Source organism: Agelaius tricolor, unplaced genomic scaffold, assembly GCF_023055355.1.
Source record: "Agelaius tricolor isolate 1412-34295 unplaced genomic scaffold, bAgeTri1.0.p SCAF_6, whole genome shotgun sequence".
Taxonomy (NCBI): Eukaryota; Metazoa; Chordata; class Aves; order Passeriformes; family Icteridae; genus Agelaius; species Agelaius tricolor.
The window spans coordinates 33,306,895-33,324,534 of NW_027269266.1; the positions used below are offsets into that span (position 1 = coordinate 33,306,895).

The 17,640-nt window shown below is 42.0% G+C and overlaps 1 protein-coding gene across 2 annotated transcripts; it reads right to left on the reverse strand.

Moving 5' to 3' along the window:
* Positions 1 to 4,714: 4,714 nt before the first annotated feature.
* FKBP14 (FKBP prolyl isomerase 14) lies at positions 4,715 to 17,422 on the reverse strand. 2 transcript variants are annotated; one of them, XM_071429287.1, is made up of 6 exons: positions 17,078 to 17,422; positions 14,225 to 14,376; positions 11,410 to 11,537; positions 9,011 to 10,107; positions 5,145 to 7,125; positions 4,715 to 5,052 (listed from the first exon to the last, which is right to left on the reverse strand). In XM_071429287.1, exons 1-4 carry the CDS (start codon positions 17,284 to 17,286, stop codon positions 9,949 to 9,951), a joined length of 648 nt encoding a protein of 215 aa, XP_071285388.1. In that variant the 5' UTR covers positions 17,287 to 17,422; the 3' UTR covers positions 4,715 to 5,052; positions 5,145 to 7,125; positions 9,011 to 9,948. The 2 variants fall into 2 exon arrangements, with proteins under 2 accessions (XP_071285388.1, XP_071285386.1); XM_071429285.1 differs by having other exon boundaries at positions 5,145 to 10,107.
* Between the last annotated feature and the right edge of the window lie 218 nt (positions 17,423 to 17,640).

Sequence of the window (17,640 nt, forward strand, 5' to 3'; positions counted from 1 at the left end):
TTTTTGGTTTTCTTTAGCCGCCTTCTTAGCTTGAGATCAAAGCTAATTAAGCAGAGCTAGTGCCCCAAAATCATCAAGACACTGCAGCACTAATCTTTGTTTCATCATTTCCAAAATACTTTCCTCTGCAAGTTCAAGTCAGCAGCCATGCAGACATAGAGCAGATGGGACTAGTTTTCTCAATAAACTGTGTTTTGGAGAGAGGTGGACTTAATATAGATGGTAGAAAATACCATCTAAGTGTTGAAATTATATTAAGAGGCTTAAAATGATAGAATTTGGTGGAAGGGTAGTACAGCCAAGAAAAGCTTTTTGTTGGTATTAATTTTTGTAATTTCAAGGCACCATCTTAGTTGTGTTCTTTCTGGTGGAACACTGATTTGGAGTACCTAAAAGTCAGATGAACTTGGGTTATTCAGAAAAAATGCACTTGATTGCTAAAGGCAATCTAAGCCTATACCCATGAAGGCATCCCACTAAACTTAAATTATTCCTTTTACAGTGAGTTACAGGAAGAAAAGAGCTCCTTTTTTAAAGAAGAGTAAGTAACATTAAAAATGTCTATGAGACCCTAGATGATAGTTACATAATAGGCCAGAGTAAATTCAACTGGTGTCATAGAATGAACCTAAAGAGCAAGAAGTATCAATGGCACTTGAGTGTTTTGGGGTATTTTTATATAGTCAGAAGACTGGACCAGAGAATTGAGAATAATTCTCCCACACTAAAGGTAGCTTCCACCATAACAAAGAAAAAGGATGGCAGGTGCTAGATTATGATGTAAAATAAAGATGTCACTTGCTGAGCTCTGTGAATGCTCAAAATGAAAAAGATAGGAGAAATCCTGGCTGCAGCCTCTTCATCCAATTATACCATTGAAGTTTAATCTATGGAAATGCTGCAGCTGTACATAAAAAGTGACTGTAGACACAGCAGCAGGCTTAGATGCTGAGCTCTTACTCATGCACCACAGAAGGTGATTCATATCCCCGTTACACAAGTGACAGAGCAGAACACGACTCCTCAGTGTGACAGGGACACATTGCTGCAAGGACTCCAGGCATGCTGCAGTTACTCTCAGTGTCCAGAAACCTGTTAGGCACAACAGCACTGAACCACACAACCAACCACTGAACCACACAACCAAGCTGCTCCATTGCCCAGTCAAGAAGGTTGCCTACTCCTGAAGTAATGTATCAAAAAATCATCAGTCTCTTGCTTGGTTTTCATAAATTTTGCTATTTTCCTTATTTTAATTCACAGAAGTCTGGGACAGGGTATTTAGGTTTGTAATTCTGAAGTCTATCACAAGCCGCATTTATTATTATTGGCTTTTTTATTGTGTTAGAACACCACTTGTAACAGTGAGGCTAAAGCACTTGACAATAGCTAAAGACTCATAATAATAAATAGTCCAGACAGATGGACTGTCATCCTGAGAGGGTAAGGCAGTAATGACCATGAAGCAGCAGAAAATACAGAGGCAAGAGCTTTACTTTCTTATGCAATGAGCACATTTAATCTTCACCTGTGCTTCATGGTTTTTGATGTTGCCTGTACAGAAATGCTTGTGGCAGGCCAATGAACTGCAAAAGTCATCTCACTTCCCTCTGCAATAAATGTGCTACAGTAACCATGTCATTAAAATTTTATTAAAATTCAGGCATAGGGTTTTTTTCTCATCTTAGCATTGTTCTTCAAATTGCAGCAACCTGAACATCAATACATAAAACAAAATACATTCTTGGTGTTACACAGGTGATACAGGAGTTCATTAAAGTGACTGCACACCTGCAGCAGTTTCATGTCTTATATTAGTGTGTTGTGGCTAAATAATCTGTGTGTGAATTGCTGTAAATTAAATCACAGCACTTGGAGAAAAGATCGGACAGTAACACAAGGGACGGCAAATTCCCCTGTGTGATTTATCAGCCATCTGGTGCAGTGCAAATAGCACTCATTCAGGGGAGGCTCTGGTTAGTAACCACAGCAACAGGTCTGCTGAGTACTCCTAGAAGTTATGTATGGGTCAGCAACCTTTTCTCTCCTCCATACACATCATTCACAGGGGACTGTGAGCAGTGGCATGTCCTTCCTGGGCTACAGATGTTTTTGCTGCAGCATTTTCCAGTATTCCATTTTTCAGCAGACTTAAAACTTAGAGAGTTTTGGGGTTTTGTAATATGCTTTCAAGGAGTTCTGACTCCAAAAACTCTTTCCATGATGAAGCCATTTTCCTTATTCATGGAAGGGTAGATAGCTGCAAGGTAAGAAGAGATGACTGATAACAAAAATATTTCTAACTAAGATAAAAGAAGTGCTTTTGGCTCCTGTACTTCCAAAAGAATAGGAAAAATGTGTTTTCTAAAATGTTCAGAAGTGAGTATCTCTGTCTTAAAAGAGTTCATGTTTACAAAAATGGCCTTATCCACAAGGTACAACTGGAAGATAATAGATGGTCAAAATTAGAAAGCTCACACGGTATTGTAAGTTTCACGCTGATTGCATGTTATGTACATATTTTAACAGAGAAATGTAAATAATAAATTACCCAGGAGTTTCTAAACTTCCTCATATTTGCTGTGGATCTCAGCCAAGAAAAAGTGGATGGTACAGAGAGATATTCCCCTGCTTATCTTCTCTGCTGTTCCCTGCCAGCCCAAGGGCCCTGGTGTTTCCTCCAAGCCTGCCTGTAGCTTTACTGGTGAGCCTGGCTGCTGCCACTCCAGTCTGTCCTGAGGCTCTGACACATCCCACTGACAGCTGCCTGCTCAGGAAACAAGGTGTGAAGGTCCAAAGCCAGCAGAGGTCTGGCAGATCACACCTAGAGCCCACCCCACACAGCCCCAGCACTGCAGGTGGGTGCAGGTTGTGGCTGTTTCAAAAGGTGCCATGGTGAGCTGGGCTTGGCTTGGCTTGGCAGGAGCAGAATGTGGTCCTAAAGGCATGGGAGCATTGGCTGCTTCTGCACCATACCTGCTCCCACTGCAGTTTGTGCTCGTTTGTCAGCTGCAAGGTGAGCACCACGTGTTTGGGAGCTTTGCTTCAGACTGTTTTGCAGAGGTGGAGCATTTGATTATGTCAGTGTGTTGCAGACAGGTAGAAAAATTATAAAATCAAGCCTGCTCTATTAAATCAATAGCTAGCCTGTCATTTCTTCTAAGTGCAGCTAGTACTTTGCAAGTTTCCATTGTGAAAGCAATCTTGGTGTGAATAGTTCTTTACTCTAACAACCTATTCTTGGGTGAAAACTAAGTGCACCTGCATAAACATTAGATCTGTTCCATGAGAACCCACAGAAGAAAAATGTAAACAACCTGAACCTTAGCATATACACACAAATCCCCTTCTGCCCAATAAATGAAGTAAGAAAACCACCAGCCAATAGATGTTGCACATGAGGTCTGTGAAAAATGTATAAAATAAGTTATGTGAGTAAAGATTCAGCTTTTCCTGCACGAAGAAAATGGAACCTCACATGATTTATTCTGGTAAGAGTGCACTGCACAGCATGATGTCCACGTGAGCATGTGAAGCCCAGGTTTTAATGCAGCTGCTGGTAGTGACAGCAGCAGTACAGACATGATGGCACATCATAAGGGCTGAGGTACCGGATGCAAAGGTAAATCCTCACCTTCTGTAAGAATGAAGGACCACCAGTCTTGTCTCTCTTAAGTATTGTGGTCAGTCTTGCTAAGAGTAAAATCCAGCAGATCATGATTTTCTTTCAACTACAATTAGTCCATACACAGAGATGGACGCAAGTTCAGCAAAACCATTTTGTATTGCATTTGTGGAATGAAAACCTGTTCTCTAAAGAGATATCCCAGCAGATTAGAGAGACCAGAGCTAAACTCTGCTATTTACTCCCAGAGAGAGAGCAGGCCAAACACACACAAAAAAATAGGTATTATCTAGTTCACTACTCAGGGAAAGTGTCAGAAGAGAAAACACAACTCCTTTAAAGAAATTTCAATGGCAAAAACATGAAAGAGGACAGGATTGATTTAATGCTTCCAGTCTGAATCCCAGATGAGGAATCAATTATCCTGCATCATTTAATCTCCTTATGCAGGTCATGACACAAACTAGAAATTAGAAGCATCGTGTCTAAAATGAAGAGCAGCTCTTAATGGTAGTTAGCATCAGCCTCAGATTTTTTAGAGGAAAACATAGGTAGGATTTGGGGAGCTCTCAAGAGTTGGCTCCACTGGATTTCTGCAGTCAGACCCTAACATTTAAAAGTGGGTTCGTCCTTGTTAACCTAATGGAGATGCAAAGCAGTTATAAGAAAAGAAAAGAAAAAAAAAAAAGTAAAAACAAAAAAATATCCCTTTGGACAAACTCAAACCTACAAGAACATGACCTTCAGAAAATTTGCAAAAAAATGATTTACCTGCTATGTTTCAGACTATCCTCTGTCATGGCAACTTTCTCAGATAAACCAAGCTCCTACTCTTTTACTTGATTCAATGGAAATACCCCATGTTCTCTGACCAGGTACAACCCCTAGCTAAACCAACCTCTTTTTGGAACAAAAATTCCCAGGAGGAAGAAATGTGATGCAGTAGAAGCCTCCATCTGAATCCCCTCCAGGCTGGAAGAGACGATAACCAAGTTCTTGTCCCTATACAGCCTCCCACTGAGATTGTCAATTATATTTCTTGTGTGAAACTGTTGACATAATCAAGCACAGGCATGAAAACAGAAGCAGTATAGCTAAAGAAAGATCTTTATTTTGTCAGAGAGTTGTTTTTCCTATGAACCAGGAGAAAACTAGGACACAGAATGTAAGCGTTACGATTAACTTTCAAGAGAAGCTAAAATTATCCAGGATTATACAAATATAAGCAGTTTTGATCTATTTCCTGTTATCAAAAACAATTCAGCATTGAAGACAAATTAAGGGGTTTGGGGTAGTTGTTTCAGTCTGTGTTTTGGGGTTTTTTGCAAAAACTCTATGATGAGGCCAGTGTATTTTCAAGAAGTAAACTCAACATACCATTCTGAAAACTCTTTAACAAGCCTTGGAAGTATGAATTTAAATTTTGCCTTAAATTCCATATAGGAACTGTCCAAAGCAGCTCTAATCAAAGTCAAAACAGGAACTAGCCTTATTACTTGCAGTCCCTACACCATTTTGCCTTAAATTCCATATAGGAACTGTCCAAAGCAGCTCTAATCAAAGTCAAAACAGGAACTAGCCTTATTACTTGCAGTCCCTACAACAGTGGCTGCCAGTGCTCTTTCTACCAACTAACCAGATGCCAAAGGATCCAGGAAAGAAAATCTTTTTGCATTTCTCACATCCCTCTACATAATCCCACTCTCTCTGACATTTTCCCTGCTTTGTGTCTTTTCTCAGAATGCCTCAAAGCAGTGAGCCTTCCCAATCCTAGTGGTGCTCACCTGCATCTGAAACTAGATTTCTGGATCAAGGGATAGAACACCTTGTATCTAACAGCATAAAGGATGGGATGTGGGGAACACCTACAACAAAGGTAATTTAAGGGTTGACCTGTACAACCTATTTTTTACACCCAAGTACTCAGGAAACCAACTATGTATCACTGTCATTCAAGATATCACGAAGAAGAAATTCTGGCAGCAATTTGTTCAATATGTACTTAACACTGCAACTTTATGACTCTCTAACATATCATACTCACCATAATACCAAAACACACTCTATGCTTGGGATGTTCCTGGCAGCACAAGGACATGCTCTACAGAGGGGTCTGGACAGGCTGGACCAATGGGCTGAGTCCAACTGAATGAGGTTCAACCCCCAAGTGCTGGATCACATCATCCCCAGGCAGTGCTACAGGCTAGGGCAGAGTGGCTGGAAAGCTGCCTGGAGGAAAAGGACCTGGGGATGCTGGTTTACAGCAGCTGAACATGAGCCAATGTATGCCCTGGTGGCCAAGAAGGCCCATGGCATCCTGGCCTGTATCAGCAGTAGTGTGGCCAGCAGGACCAGGGCAGTGATTGTCCCCCTGCACTCGGCACTGGTGAGGCTGCAGCTCAAACCCTGTGCCCAGTTTTGAGCCTCTCTTGAGAAGACACTGAAGTGCTGGAGTGCATCCAGAAAAGGGGATGAAGCTGCTCAAGGGTCTGGAGCACAAGTCTGACGGGGAGAGGCTGAGGGAGTTGGGAGTGTTTAGCCCAGAGAAAAGGAGGCAGAGGGGGGAAAACCTTTTCACTCTCTACAGCTGCCTGACAAGAGGTTATGAGCAAGGTGAGGGTAGGGCTTTTCTCCCAAGTAACAAGGCACAGGACAAAAGGAAACATCCTCAAGTTGTACCAGGGGAGGTTTAATTTGGATTTTAGGAAAAATTTCTTCATGTCAAGGGTTGTAAAGCATTAGGAGAGGTGACCCAGGAATATGGTGGAGGAACCACTGAAACACCTGCAGGTATTCAAAGGACATTTAGCTGGGGCACTCGGACATGATTGAGTGGTGGACTTGGCAGTGCTGGGTTAACAGTTGGATTGGATGATCTTAAGGGTCTTTTCCAATATAAATGATTCTATAATTCCATGACATAAGTTACTGAAAAGATTTAAGATCAAATAAAGTGATTCATTCTGTTTGCCTTGTCAGTTTATCTCAAAAAAGAAAACTTTAAAAAACATTTCAGACTAAAGCACCATTCCTGAAGTTTTGCCAAAAGCTTTCTTGTGTCACTGCATTGCTTATCAAGAATTTTCAAATAAAATGTGCTCTGAAGGCTGCTTCTGTACCTACAGAAGGCAGCAACTCCCACAGTAATTGTTAGGTACTGGCTGTGAATGACAGGCTGCAGTTCTAAAAAACATCACCATATATTTTCCAAAATAACCACAAACCAACAAGAAATGTTTGAAGAAGGCTATAGGATGCAGAAGGAAAGTGGTCTGTTTTGAACCCTCTCCCCATTTCAAGTGCCATGTTTTACAGATATACAGTGAGGGTTTGTTTCTTCAGGGAGAATACATCTCACACTTCACACACAAGCCACCAAAATGTTCCTGAGTGCCACTGAAGTTCCAATATTCCTCCCCACTTCAGAGGACAGGGAGCTGCCTGCCTCTGGTGTCCTGCAGGTTGCTGGCTGGCTCCTGCTGGCACTGCAGCAGTTTGTTCTGTGGATTAACAAGCAAATGCAATTGAGGTTAAAACAGGCAGTGCTATTTCTACCTAAGAAAGCCTTTCATCTTCACAGGAGGACTTAATGGTAGCAAATAATAATCAAGTTGAAGTGACTTCTCAAATCTGCTGCTGAATCTGCACTTAAAAAAAACATTTTCAGATCAACTTCAGAATTTAACACAGCTCTCAAACAAATTACTAAGAAAAACCATACTCTTCATTTGGCATAAACCTAAACACAACACCAAATAAGGCATCTTGGTCTTGCAGCTTTAACACTCTGCTGGCATTAACAAATAACTGTATGTTCACTGAAAGTTATTTTTATGAAATGCTTTAAAAATCCAAGCAGAAGATTATGCCTATGTACATTTCACAGCACTGACTATAAACTCCCATTTAATACAAAAGAAACAACTGGCCCTTACTGGAGTCACATATTGGCACTCCATTATTTAATCTTAACCTTTAATGAATTAGGTCAGTAACATGGGCAAATTTTATTCCATGCTTTTATGCTTTCATTCCCCAGCCAGATGTTTTGAGAATGTGCTAAACACTGCAAACAATGATCTAAAGCCCTCTCAGACCCAATGAAAGCCTCAGTTCTGCTCTTCCCAGCAGCACACACACACAGTATTTCCCCTTCAGTTGGTTGAGTACCTGCCAGTCCCCACATCTAGGCAAGACTGGTATAAAGATCAACTTCATATCCTGTTATCCTCCCTTGGCCTAGGCTGTAATTGTCTAGGTTCCCCACACAGTCAACAGAGAAGGACTCTATTTGGTAAGGCAGCTATCTCAACACAAGATAAACACACATGCAGTGAGCTGCCCCAGGTGCCCAATGCTCTGGTGACTGTAGGGGAAATCAAGACAGCCAGCACAGAACATGCAACTACCCTTGGGCAAACTGAAGTCAGGCAAGCTTGATTTTTTGTAAGTGATGAGAAAAAAATATACACACACAGAGATGATGTGTATATCAACAGACAGAACCATGAGCAGTAAGAACCGCTAAATAGGTAGTGACTATTCATGATTTCTTCACAATAAAAGAATAAAGGCAGGAAATGAGCCTAAAACAGAAGGGAAGCATTTCCCTACACTATTTTACTGAAACTCACAGCATTAGAAGTAAAAGTTTTATTGGGTTCAAGAAAAGCAGATGGCATCACTGAGGAAAAAGACCTAAGGTTACTGAAAACAAAATACATGATTGCAATTCCTGTCACTTAGAACATTACCCACAAAATCTAAGATGCTGGAAGAAAACCAAAACAGAGCAGCCCTGCACTGCATACCCTCACAACTTTTCTTCTCCCCTCAATTGTCACTATTGACAGGCCTCTCTGCACACCCCTCTGCAGCTGAGCTGTTCAAGGAAGCAGTCCTCCAGTCCTCAGTTGCAACACTAGGTGGCAGGGAAACATCTAACACACCTACAGCACCGAAAGCCTGGAATGCAGTCTGCAGTAGTTAGGGGTTAGTGCAATGCAGCAATCTCACTTTCACACAACTGGATTTGTTGTGCATCCTTACATGGCTTTGGGCAATGATTTCCAAGTACAACGCTGTGTTCATAGACCCATATGTTAGTGATGTCAGGATAAATTCTGTCCCTGAGATACCTTGCCCTCTCATTTAAGAAACCATGGACAATTGTAAAATATCTCTTCTCCAGAAAGATCTTTCAACTGCAATTTTGTGTTTGAAATCCTAACGATCTCCACCTCTATAAAGACACAGCACCATAGCACTTACCTTAACACCTCTTTTTTTCCTAAAAATTCACTTTTTAATTGAAAATTCGTATCGCTTGTGTGCTACTTGTGAAAAATGCTGCAAAGGGACAATGAAACAAGTTCTGCTACTTACACAGCTGCAGACAAGTCCGTGGAAACTGTTCTTCAGACCATACTGATCTTCCTGTCAGTATGCTCTCTTCTGCAAAGAGGAAAAACTTCAGACTTGTAACATTCTGCTCAAGATCCCCCTCAAGCTGTGAGAGAAAGGTATGAGCTCTTCTGATGAATGCCAAGTCTGAGTTTCAAAACATATGTGTCTGTACATTTAAAGGACACCACCTCTGCACTGCAGCACAACTTGCTGCTTTCCAAATTACAGATGTTTCCTAGAATGTTGCTGGCAGTAGAAGTGAAAGTCTGACATTTAACTCCTGCTTTGTTCACAAAATTTAATGAAAAATGCAGACAATTATTGGCGTGGGTGGTAACATTCTCCCTTTAGAAGGGCAAATCAGCACATGATAGTCATTTTTCTCATTCAGCTTTGTATCAGTTTCTCAGCCATATAGAGAGATGCTGATGCCTTGTACTACATCTTTTGAAAATCTGCAGGAAAAAAACCCAAGGTCAGCAAACTGCTTTTTAAGCAGTGACACTGACAGAAGGAAGGTCAAGAAATTAAGCCACAGACTACAAGTAATATGTAAGGTAGCTGCTGAAAGTGATCTTGGCACACAAACAAATCACAGAAAGTCACTGAACTGGATTTTGATTTTCATAATGAATGATAAATGGAAAGTTTGTTTCATTTCTGAAAAATAATTTAATACAAAACTTTAAAATACTGATGTGCAAGTCTTCGCTGTGTAAGAGGAGGAACATTTTCACACTTTAAAACAGTTTAAAACATTTGTACATAACAAACAGAAATTCTCTTTTATATAAACAAAGTGTTTCTCTGCCAACAGCAATTGTCAATTCCAAAGCATAGAATTAAGATGACAGGAGAACCAGACAGTCTAAGTCACTGCTATTTGTGTCCAAAAAAATTATGCCACTCTTTTCTTTCTACAGCTCATCATGCTTGTACGTGAATTCCCTTGCAGATATAAACCCGTCGCTGTCTTCATCCTCTTTATCAAATATGTCTTCAACCAAAGCATCATGCTGGGTGTCATTTACCACTGCTCCATGCTTTTCAAATTCTTTCTTCAAGTAAATTTTCACCTGTTAGACAAAGGTGAGAGTGAACATTTTCAGACTTATGAAAGAGTTGATTTCTGCAGCATAACAGAGGGATGCTATGCTCAGGATGGTGGTATTAGATCACAGCATAATACTTGTCTAACTGATTCTGCAGTCTCTTTGAATGAAGGGTCTTTAGTGATACAAGTGACAGTAAAACTAGCAAAGCTGTTGCCATACCTTTATGTTATCTGACTCAAAAAATGAGTCAGGACAACCTGTCTTCTGATGTCTATACAGTAAAGTAAAAATAGCTGGGCAGAAGTTATTAGCTACCAATTGGTCAGAGGCAGCTTTCCCACATTCTAGCACCCTGATAACCCAGTACATGTAAACAGCCACTCCAGATATATACTCCACAATCTCAGTGTTTGCTGCTCCAATGGGAAATACATTAAAAGATTTTTAGATATCTCAAAATTTTTAAAGATGCAAGGATTTTTTAAGGATTTTAAACTCAAGGCAGGTTTTAAACACATCACTAGAACACCTACTTACATTAAGCTAGATAGTAATGGCAAGCAGTGTTTTCGACAACATCAGATTGCTTTTAATAAGTTTTTAAGGTTTTACTATGGAGATCCCAAGTGTTCTGAATCACAGAGCCTTCTATAAAAATTGTAATACCAACATATTACATCTATTAAACAGATACCAGAAACAGATACAACAGATACTTGTATAAGAACCATGGGCCACATTTCAGGTCTGTTTTAGTCACTTCAGTCTCTGGGATTTGTTAGGGCTAATGCTTACATTCCTAATATGCAGACATTACACACCCAAACTTTCTGATACATACATATTAATTAGCCTTCTGAGTCTGGTAAACTGGTGCCAGACCCAAATCAAAAAGAACTCAGTGGTTTACACTAGCTTCTCATGGATCACTTTTGCTGAAAAAGCAGAAGTTTGAAAATGAGAGACAAACAGATGGTGAATAATGCTGAATACATGTCCTTCACAATGAAATAGGATTGCCCTACAGCAGAAGAAATCCCAGTTTATTAATAAATCAGCAATTAAATCCAAAAAGCCCTGAAGTCTGGTTTTATTTCTAAGATGCTTTACTTTATCCAAGTCTTCCACAAGCATGCAGCACATGAGTCACATGTCTATCCTCAGCTTACCAAGGCTCCTTTTGAACCTCCAGTCCAGAATTTTCACTAGGATACAAGGGTCAGAGCAGTGTAGCATAGATTTTCCACTCTCTTTCCAGTGTGCATTCTTTTCCACTCTCCCATCCTGTTAAATTTGCTCACAAGAGAAGGATAACCCACTCACCTCTTGCTTGGATAGTTTCCAATCATCATTAAGATCCATCTCTTGGAATGACTCATGAGACCTTGGTCCATTTCTAATTTCTAGAAGGTCAATGTTGAAAATCAATGTGCTCTCAGGTGGAATTTTTCCTGCCCAAAATGGAGAAAAGTTAAAACCAACTATATATTCAATGCCATACAATAGCCACATGCATCAGAGCAATGTTCCAGCAAGCCCAGTCATTTCAAAGCATCCTGCAGTTTGAACTAGCAAGGACAAGTATCTCAAACAGCGATGACACAACTGTGTCAGCCTGTAGCCCGAACTCTGAGCAGCCCCTACAGCACAAATGCAACTTTAGATGCAACTGTTTCCTTGTGGAGTAGTAGGTGTTAATGCAAGCTCTTATTCAGCAATTACCATCACAAGTTTATCAAACAATGATCTTGAATCTTTTTTCTTTCCTGGCCAGAGCCAGATAAAGTGGAAAACAGTAAAGGAGACTGTACAGTCAGACAGGCTACAGCCAAGACTAATTACAGGGCAGCAGGAAGGGAGAATTTAGTACGCTGGATATCCCAACAGTCCCCAAATTCCTCTCTACTGCCAGCCTTGTACCTGCTGTTCTGCCACTGGAAAAGCTCTTTTGCAGAAAAAGGCCAGGGATGCTGTTGGTCTCCCACAGCAGTCTCTGGACTCAGGGCACAAAGCACCGAGCTGTTTCCAAACACACAGCAGAAACCAAGTACCCAAACCTGATCACAAGGCCTGTGTTACCACAATATCATTTTTGATCTAGATGAAGAGACTGGTAACTTCCTAACAGTGCCACAGAGCACTCCCCAGCCACCACACCTCAAGGATATCAGTTCATCAGGCACTGGCTTTGGCAGAGATGTGATATGCCCTCATGCTGATGGCTGAAGCTACTGTCAAAGACCTTTTAGCACATCACTTTGCTCCTTTATACAGAGACAGGTTGAACAGCACCAAATATATCCCTATATTGGACAGCAGCACCCCAAAAATTATTTCTGTGCCTTGAGAAGACAGGGAAAAATAATCCACATCTACCATTTTGGAGCTGTGGTGTTAAATACACCCTGAGCTGCAGCAACAAACAGGCTTGAAGATTTCTGGGATGAAAAAATGTGCAGAATTTTCTGGAAATACAGGGCACGGTGCCCTGTTTAGAGTTTGAAACACAGGTAATTTTTTGAGTGTTACAGAAAAAGGCATCTGACTCAAATGATGAGTCAGAAAGCAACCAAGGTGGGAGGCTAGTGAAATTATGTGCATTTGAAGGAAAGTATGAAGAAAATGAAATAATTTCATCTTCAAGGGTATCACTTGAAAACAGCAACATAATTATGCTCAAATACTTCAGTCTTCCTAAAGCAAGTAATTTCTTACAGCAGTTAGCAGTGTTTAGCTGTTTAACCTTCTTGCACTAAACACAGAGGTGAGGCTTGCAAGTCTTTGAAGAACAACTACAGTGCTTTACATATTAATCAAACAATCAGGCCTGTGATGACTACATGAGCACTGCAGCATTTCACATCTTTTTGTGAAAAAATTTACAGCTGAGCTCTGCATAAAGACTGAATGACAACCACAAAGTTCCCGTTCTCTACTAGAAACATGATTACTTCTAATACTGCATCTTGAACCATAAACCAGGGCTTCTAGAAAAATGTGTGTTGAACGGGTACATTTAATAAAGAAGAGTATGAAGTGTGCTGTAGGTATGAATAGTACCTGGCATGAGGTAATATGGAGCCCTAAGCCTGTGTGCAGCCCTACTTGCCAGAAGACACAGACATGCAAACAGTCCTCATTCCCAAAACAGTCTCATAGTGATGGGAGAGAACAGCAGCAGGATGGACTGTAGGCTCCTAGACATTTATCCTTCCTGCTTTGGAACCTTCCATTACCGTAGGTCATTTGTTGCAACTCTTGTCATGGCATAAATATTCATAATAACTGCTAAAAAAAGTTAACTAAAACAAATCCCATAAAGCAGAAGTAGAACCATTCAAGCTGTCACTTGCTTAACTGCATATTCCCAATCTGGCCTTCCTGTTAAAGGAATCTGTAAATATTTGGAAGGAAAAGCCCCCAACAGCCTCAGTAGTAGAGATGTTGAGATGTTTATATCTGTCTGCACAGCAATCAGTGCATTTTCAGCAGGTGACAACATGACTGCCCATGCACATCTTACTGTGGATAACAGGGACCACTGCCCAAACTGAAAATAGCTGTAAGAGGGAAAGCATTAATGTCCCTATATGGAGAAATAAACAGTGACTTCTTACTGTATCATCTAAGAACTGGCTGGGCAGCAGTACAGGAAGTTTCTTAGGGTTCTAAAAGAAACCTGAAAGCAGGAATGAATCTTGCAAATGCACATTCATGAAGTACAAAATCAGATCCAACAGCCAAAAAGCCAACTGTTACCTAAGCAACCACCTCCACTTGACTGTAAAAGAAGGGAGAAAAAAAACAAACTAAAAAACAAAAAGAAAAAGCAGGGCACTGAGCTTCTGCTGTGCTTCTGCTGAGCACAGCACTAACAGAAAAGACACTCAGAACATACAGCACAGCAGCTACCATCAGTTTCTGGGTTTTTTCCCCTGCATTTACAACACAGCCACTTGAAGGATATTACTGCAGGAAACAAATTTATGAGAAAGAGCACTTGACTCTCTCAATTTTTCTTCTTTAACAGAATCAACCTGGAAAGCTTGAAAGCTTGCTAACCTCTTAGGCCAAGAATAACAGTAAAATACAGAAGTTAGAAACAATTAGAGCAAGGGGAGTGCTTCACATGTTTTACCTTTCCCTTCTTTTCCATAAGCAAGGGCTGGTGGAATGGTCAGCTTCCGTTTCTCTCCCACACACATGTCCTTCAACCCTCTGTCCCAGCCTTTGAGAGCTTCCCTTATGCCAAGTGTAAACCACATAGGTTGACCATTGTTGTGCTTGTGACTGGAAAAGAAAGGAATAAAAGACTTCATTTTTAAACACCAAGTTCCACAAAGGGCTGATGGAATATGCTCATAATGTAGATCTAGAGTTAAAAACACAGCACCACTCAGCACCTTGACACCTCCTAAATGAAAGGCCTACACTTTCAAAGTCCTTAAAACTTATGCTTTGCATGACAAGGTTCTTTGGGAAGTGGAAAGAAATAAAAAAACATATACCTTGTGTATTTATGACCACACTAACCAACCCAGATCTCCATTTCCCTGACCACCTACTTCCACTTGGAAACTGATCGGACTAGAAAAGGCATTTTCTTAAAAATTTACAGTCAAAGCCATTGTAAACAGCAAATCACAGACCAGCATGGTCATCATAGCAATATACATTTTAACATGCTCAGAAGCATCAGTCTCATCTCTTTCAAAAGAAGCCACTGGGGAAAATAAAAAAAACCAACAAAGCAACTACATAACAGTCTAGAAAATACAGAAACAACTGCTTGCAAAACATTCAACTTCAGACTTGGGACACAGGACCTTTTTCTGATTTAACCAGATGGTACAACTCAGACTACTTTCACTCTACTAACAGACAAGAAATTTGAAAGCTCTATTTACTAGTCATGCAGGAGAGGTGTTTAAGAAGAAAACAGAACACTTACAGAAGTTAGTCAGCAGCAAAAACTTTAGTGTGTCACTAGAAGTCCTTTTAAAGAGGCAGGTTAACTACAAGAGAAAATTAGTGAGATTTTAGTTGAATCGTCTGCAAGAGCATAAACATGCAAAACTGTCTTCTTTCTTTTCTTTTTTTTTCATATACAAAAGTAGCCTTCAGGCAGCCTGCAGAGACTTGAATATTTTGCTGTCTCCCACTATTAACACTCCGTTGATGTTTTACAGGACATCCAGCATTAGCAAGTCGTTGCAGGCTCTTAGCAGACTCCCTCGAATTTCTGGCTCTTCCTCCTATTTGCATTTCTGTGGCTCTGGTATGTTGACTTGTCTGGTCGGGGGCAGGTAAAGAATAATGAAAAGCTGTCATTGTGCTGCCGCTAGTGGAAGGACGCATGTAACTTTGTTTTATTTTTTAACTAATAGCTTGCTTTGGAAACCAAAGAGAAATTTATGCGTAGCACAAGACCTATGAAACCGCTGAGATCACATACCAAAACCTGCACCTAAATCACAGAATCATAGAATGGTTTGACTGGAAGAGACCTTAAAGATCATCCAGTTCTAGCCCCTGTGCCATGAGCACACCTTCAACTAGACCAGGTTCTCATGGCCCCATCCGAGCTGGCCTTGAACACCTCCAGAAACGGGGTTGTCAGCAACTTCCCTGGGCAGCCTGTTCCAGTGTCTCACCATCCTCAGAGAAAAAACTTCTTTCTAATAACCTGATCTAAACCTGCTCTAAGTTTGAAGCCGTCCCCCCGCCTTGTTTTGTCACTACAGGCCCTTGCAAAAAGTCTCTCTCCATCTTTCTTCAGGTAGTGCAAAGCCACAGTTAGGTCACCGCAAAGCCTCTTCTTTTCCAGGCTGAACAGTGCCAGTTCTCTCAGCCTTTTCACACAGGAGAGGTGCTCCATGCATAACATCCCAATCTTTTAAGAAATGCCACATGGCTCTACTTCCTACAGACTGACCAGAAAACAAACGCTAAGTAAGATTTATTTTATAACCTTGAGAAAAGAGAGAGGCCTTACTGTTGGTGTTCATCTTGTACAGCACTGTGAGACACTGCTTCACACTAAACTTGCTGAGAACAGGCAGCAGAGGGAGGGACCCCAATGACAAGTTTAGGCAGTGTTATTTAAGCTCTTTTATCCCAAAACAAATAAGGCATTCATGCATCGATTTTGGGCAGTTGGGGAGGGAGGAGTAAAAAAACCCAACCAAACAAAAAACCACTTCCCCCCTGACAAAATGCTCCTCACAGGGCTATTCCCAGATGGATTATGGAGGCCTGTGAGAGGCCTGGATTTACGAAAGCATGACCTATATTAAAATAAATAAATGTGTACATATATATATATACATATACATATATATATATAGTTGGAGAGATGGAGCAGCACCTCTCCTACGAGGAAAGGCTGAAAGAACTGGGATTGTTCAGCCTGGTAAAGAGAAAGCTCCAGGGTGACCTAACTGTACCTCTCCAGTACCTCAAGGGAGGTACTGAAAAGATGGAGAGAGACAATTTTTAAAAGGTTGTGTAGTGACAGGACAAGGGGTGATGACTTTAAAGTGAGAGCAGGCTCAGATTAGATATTCGAAAGAAGTTCTTTACTGTGAGGGTGGTAAGCCACTGGAACAGGCTGCCCAGGGAAGCTGTTGACAGCCCATTCCTGGGGGTGTTCAAGGCCAGGCTGGATGGGGCTCTGAGCAACCTGGGCAGCGTTCAAAGGCGCCTCGGGAGGGGCTGCTCTGAGCAACTTGATCTAGTGAAGGGTCAAGGAATCTTTAAGGTCACGTCCAGCTGTAGGCATTCTATACATATATATACACATATATACATATATATATATACACACACATCTATAGATACACACACACACACACATACACACACACACACACACACATACATACACACACACACACACACACACATACATACACACACACACACACATATATATATATATATATATTTCCCCACGCAAGTTCAGCCAGCAGCTCGCCCGGAGAAGACTTACGTCGAGTGAAACATGGATCCGTCCCTCTCCAAGAAGCCCTCGTAGTGAACGAGCATCAAGTCCCCCCACTTGGTCCTCCGGTGGCAGAGGAAAGGCTTGTGTAGCACCTCTACCTTCACGTCGGGCGCTGGGGGGATCAGCGCCGCGCCCGCGCAGCCCAGCGCCGCGCACAGCAGGGCAGAGCCGAGCAGCAGCAGCCCCGCCGCCATCGCCGCCGCCTCGCCGCTCTCACCGCGCCGCCATCCCGCGCCCCGAGCCCGGCCGCTCCGTCCGACGTGGCAGCGGCGCGCACCGCTGCCAGCCCCGGCTCCCGACGGTCCGGCACCGGCGTCGCGCTCGCTGATTGGCTCTCCGCAAGGCGAGCTCAGGAGGACCTGTCGTCCATTGGGGCGGGCCCCTGTCCGTCTCGCCGCCCATCCAATCGGCAGGCCCGAACAGCCGAAGAGGGGTGGGCGGGCCGAGCGCTCCGGGAGCGCCGGCGAGCGGAGCAGCCCCGCGGAGCGCGCGCACAATAGAGCCGGCCGCTGCCGGCCGTTGATTGGGCGGCGGCCGCAGCGAGGGCG

Bases quoted from the DNA above. Each gene is read 5' to 3' on its own strand.
- FKBP14 (XM_071429287.1), bottom strand. From the start codon at position 17,286: ATGGCGGCGGGGCTGCTGCTGCTCGGCTCTGCCCTGCTGTGCGCGGCG. The intron at 14,377-17,077 runs GTAAGTCTTCTC...TTTCTTTTCCAG, and splicing joins GGATCCATGTTTCACTCGAC to TCACAAGCACAACAATGGTC. The intron at 10,108-11,409 runs GTGAGTGGGTTA...TTTGTCTAACAG, and splicing joins GGAAACTATCCAAGCAAGAG to GTGAAAATTTACTTGAAGAA.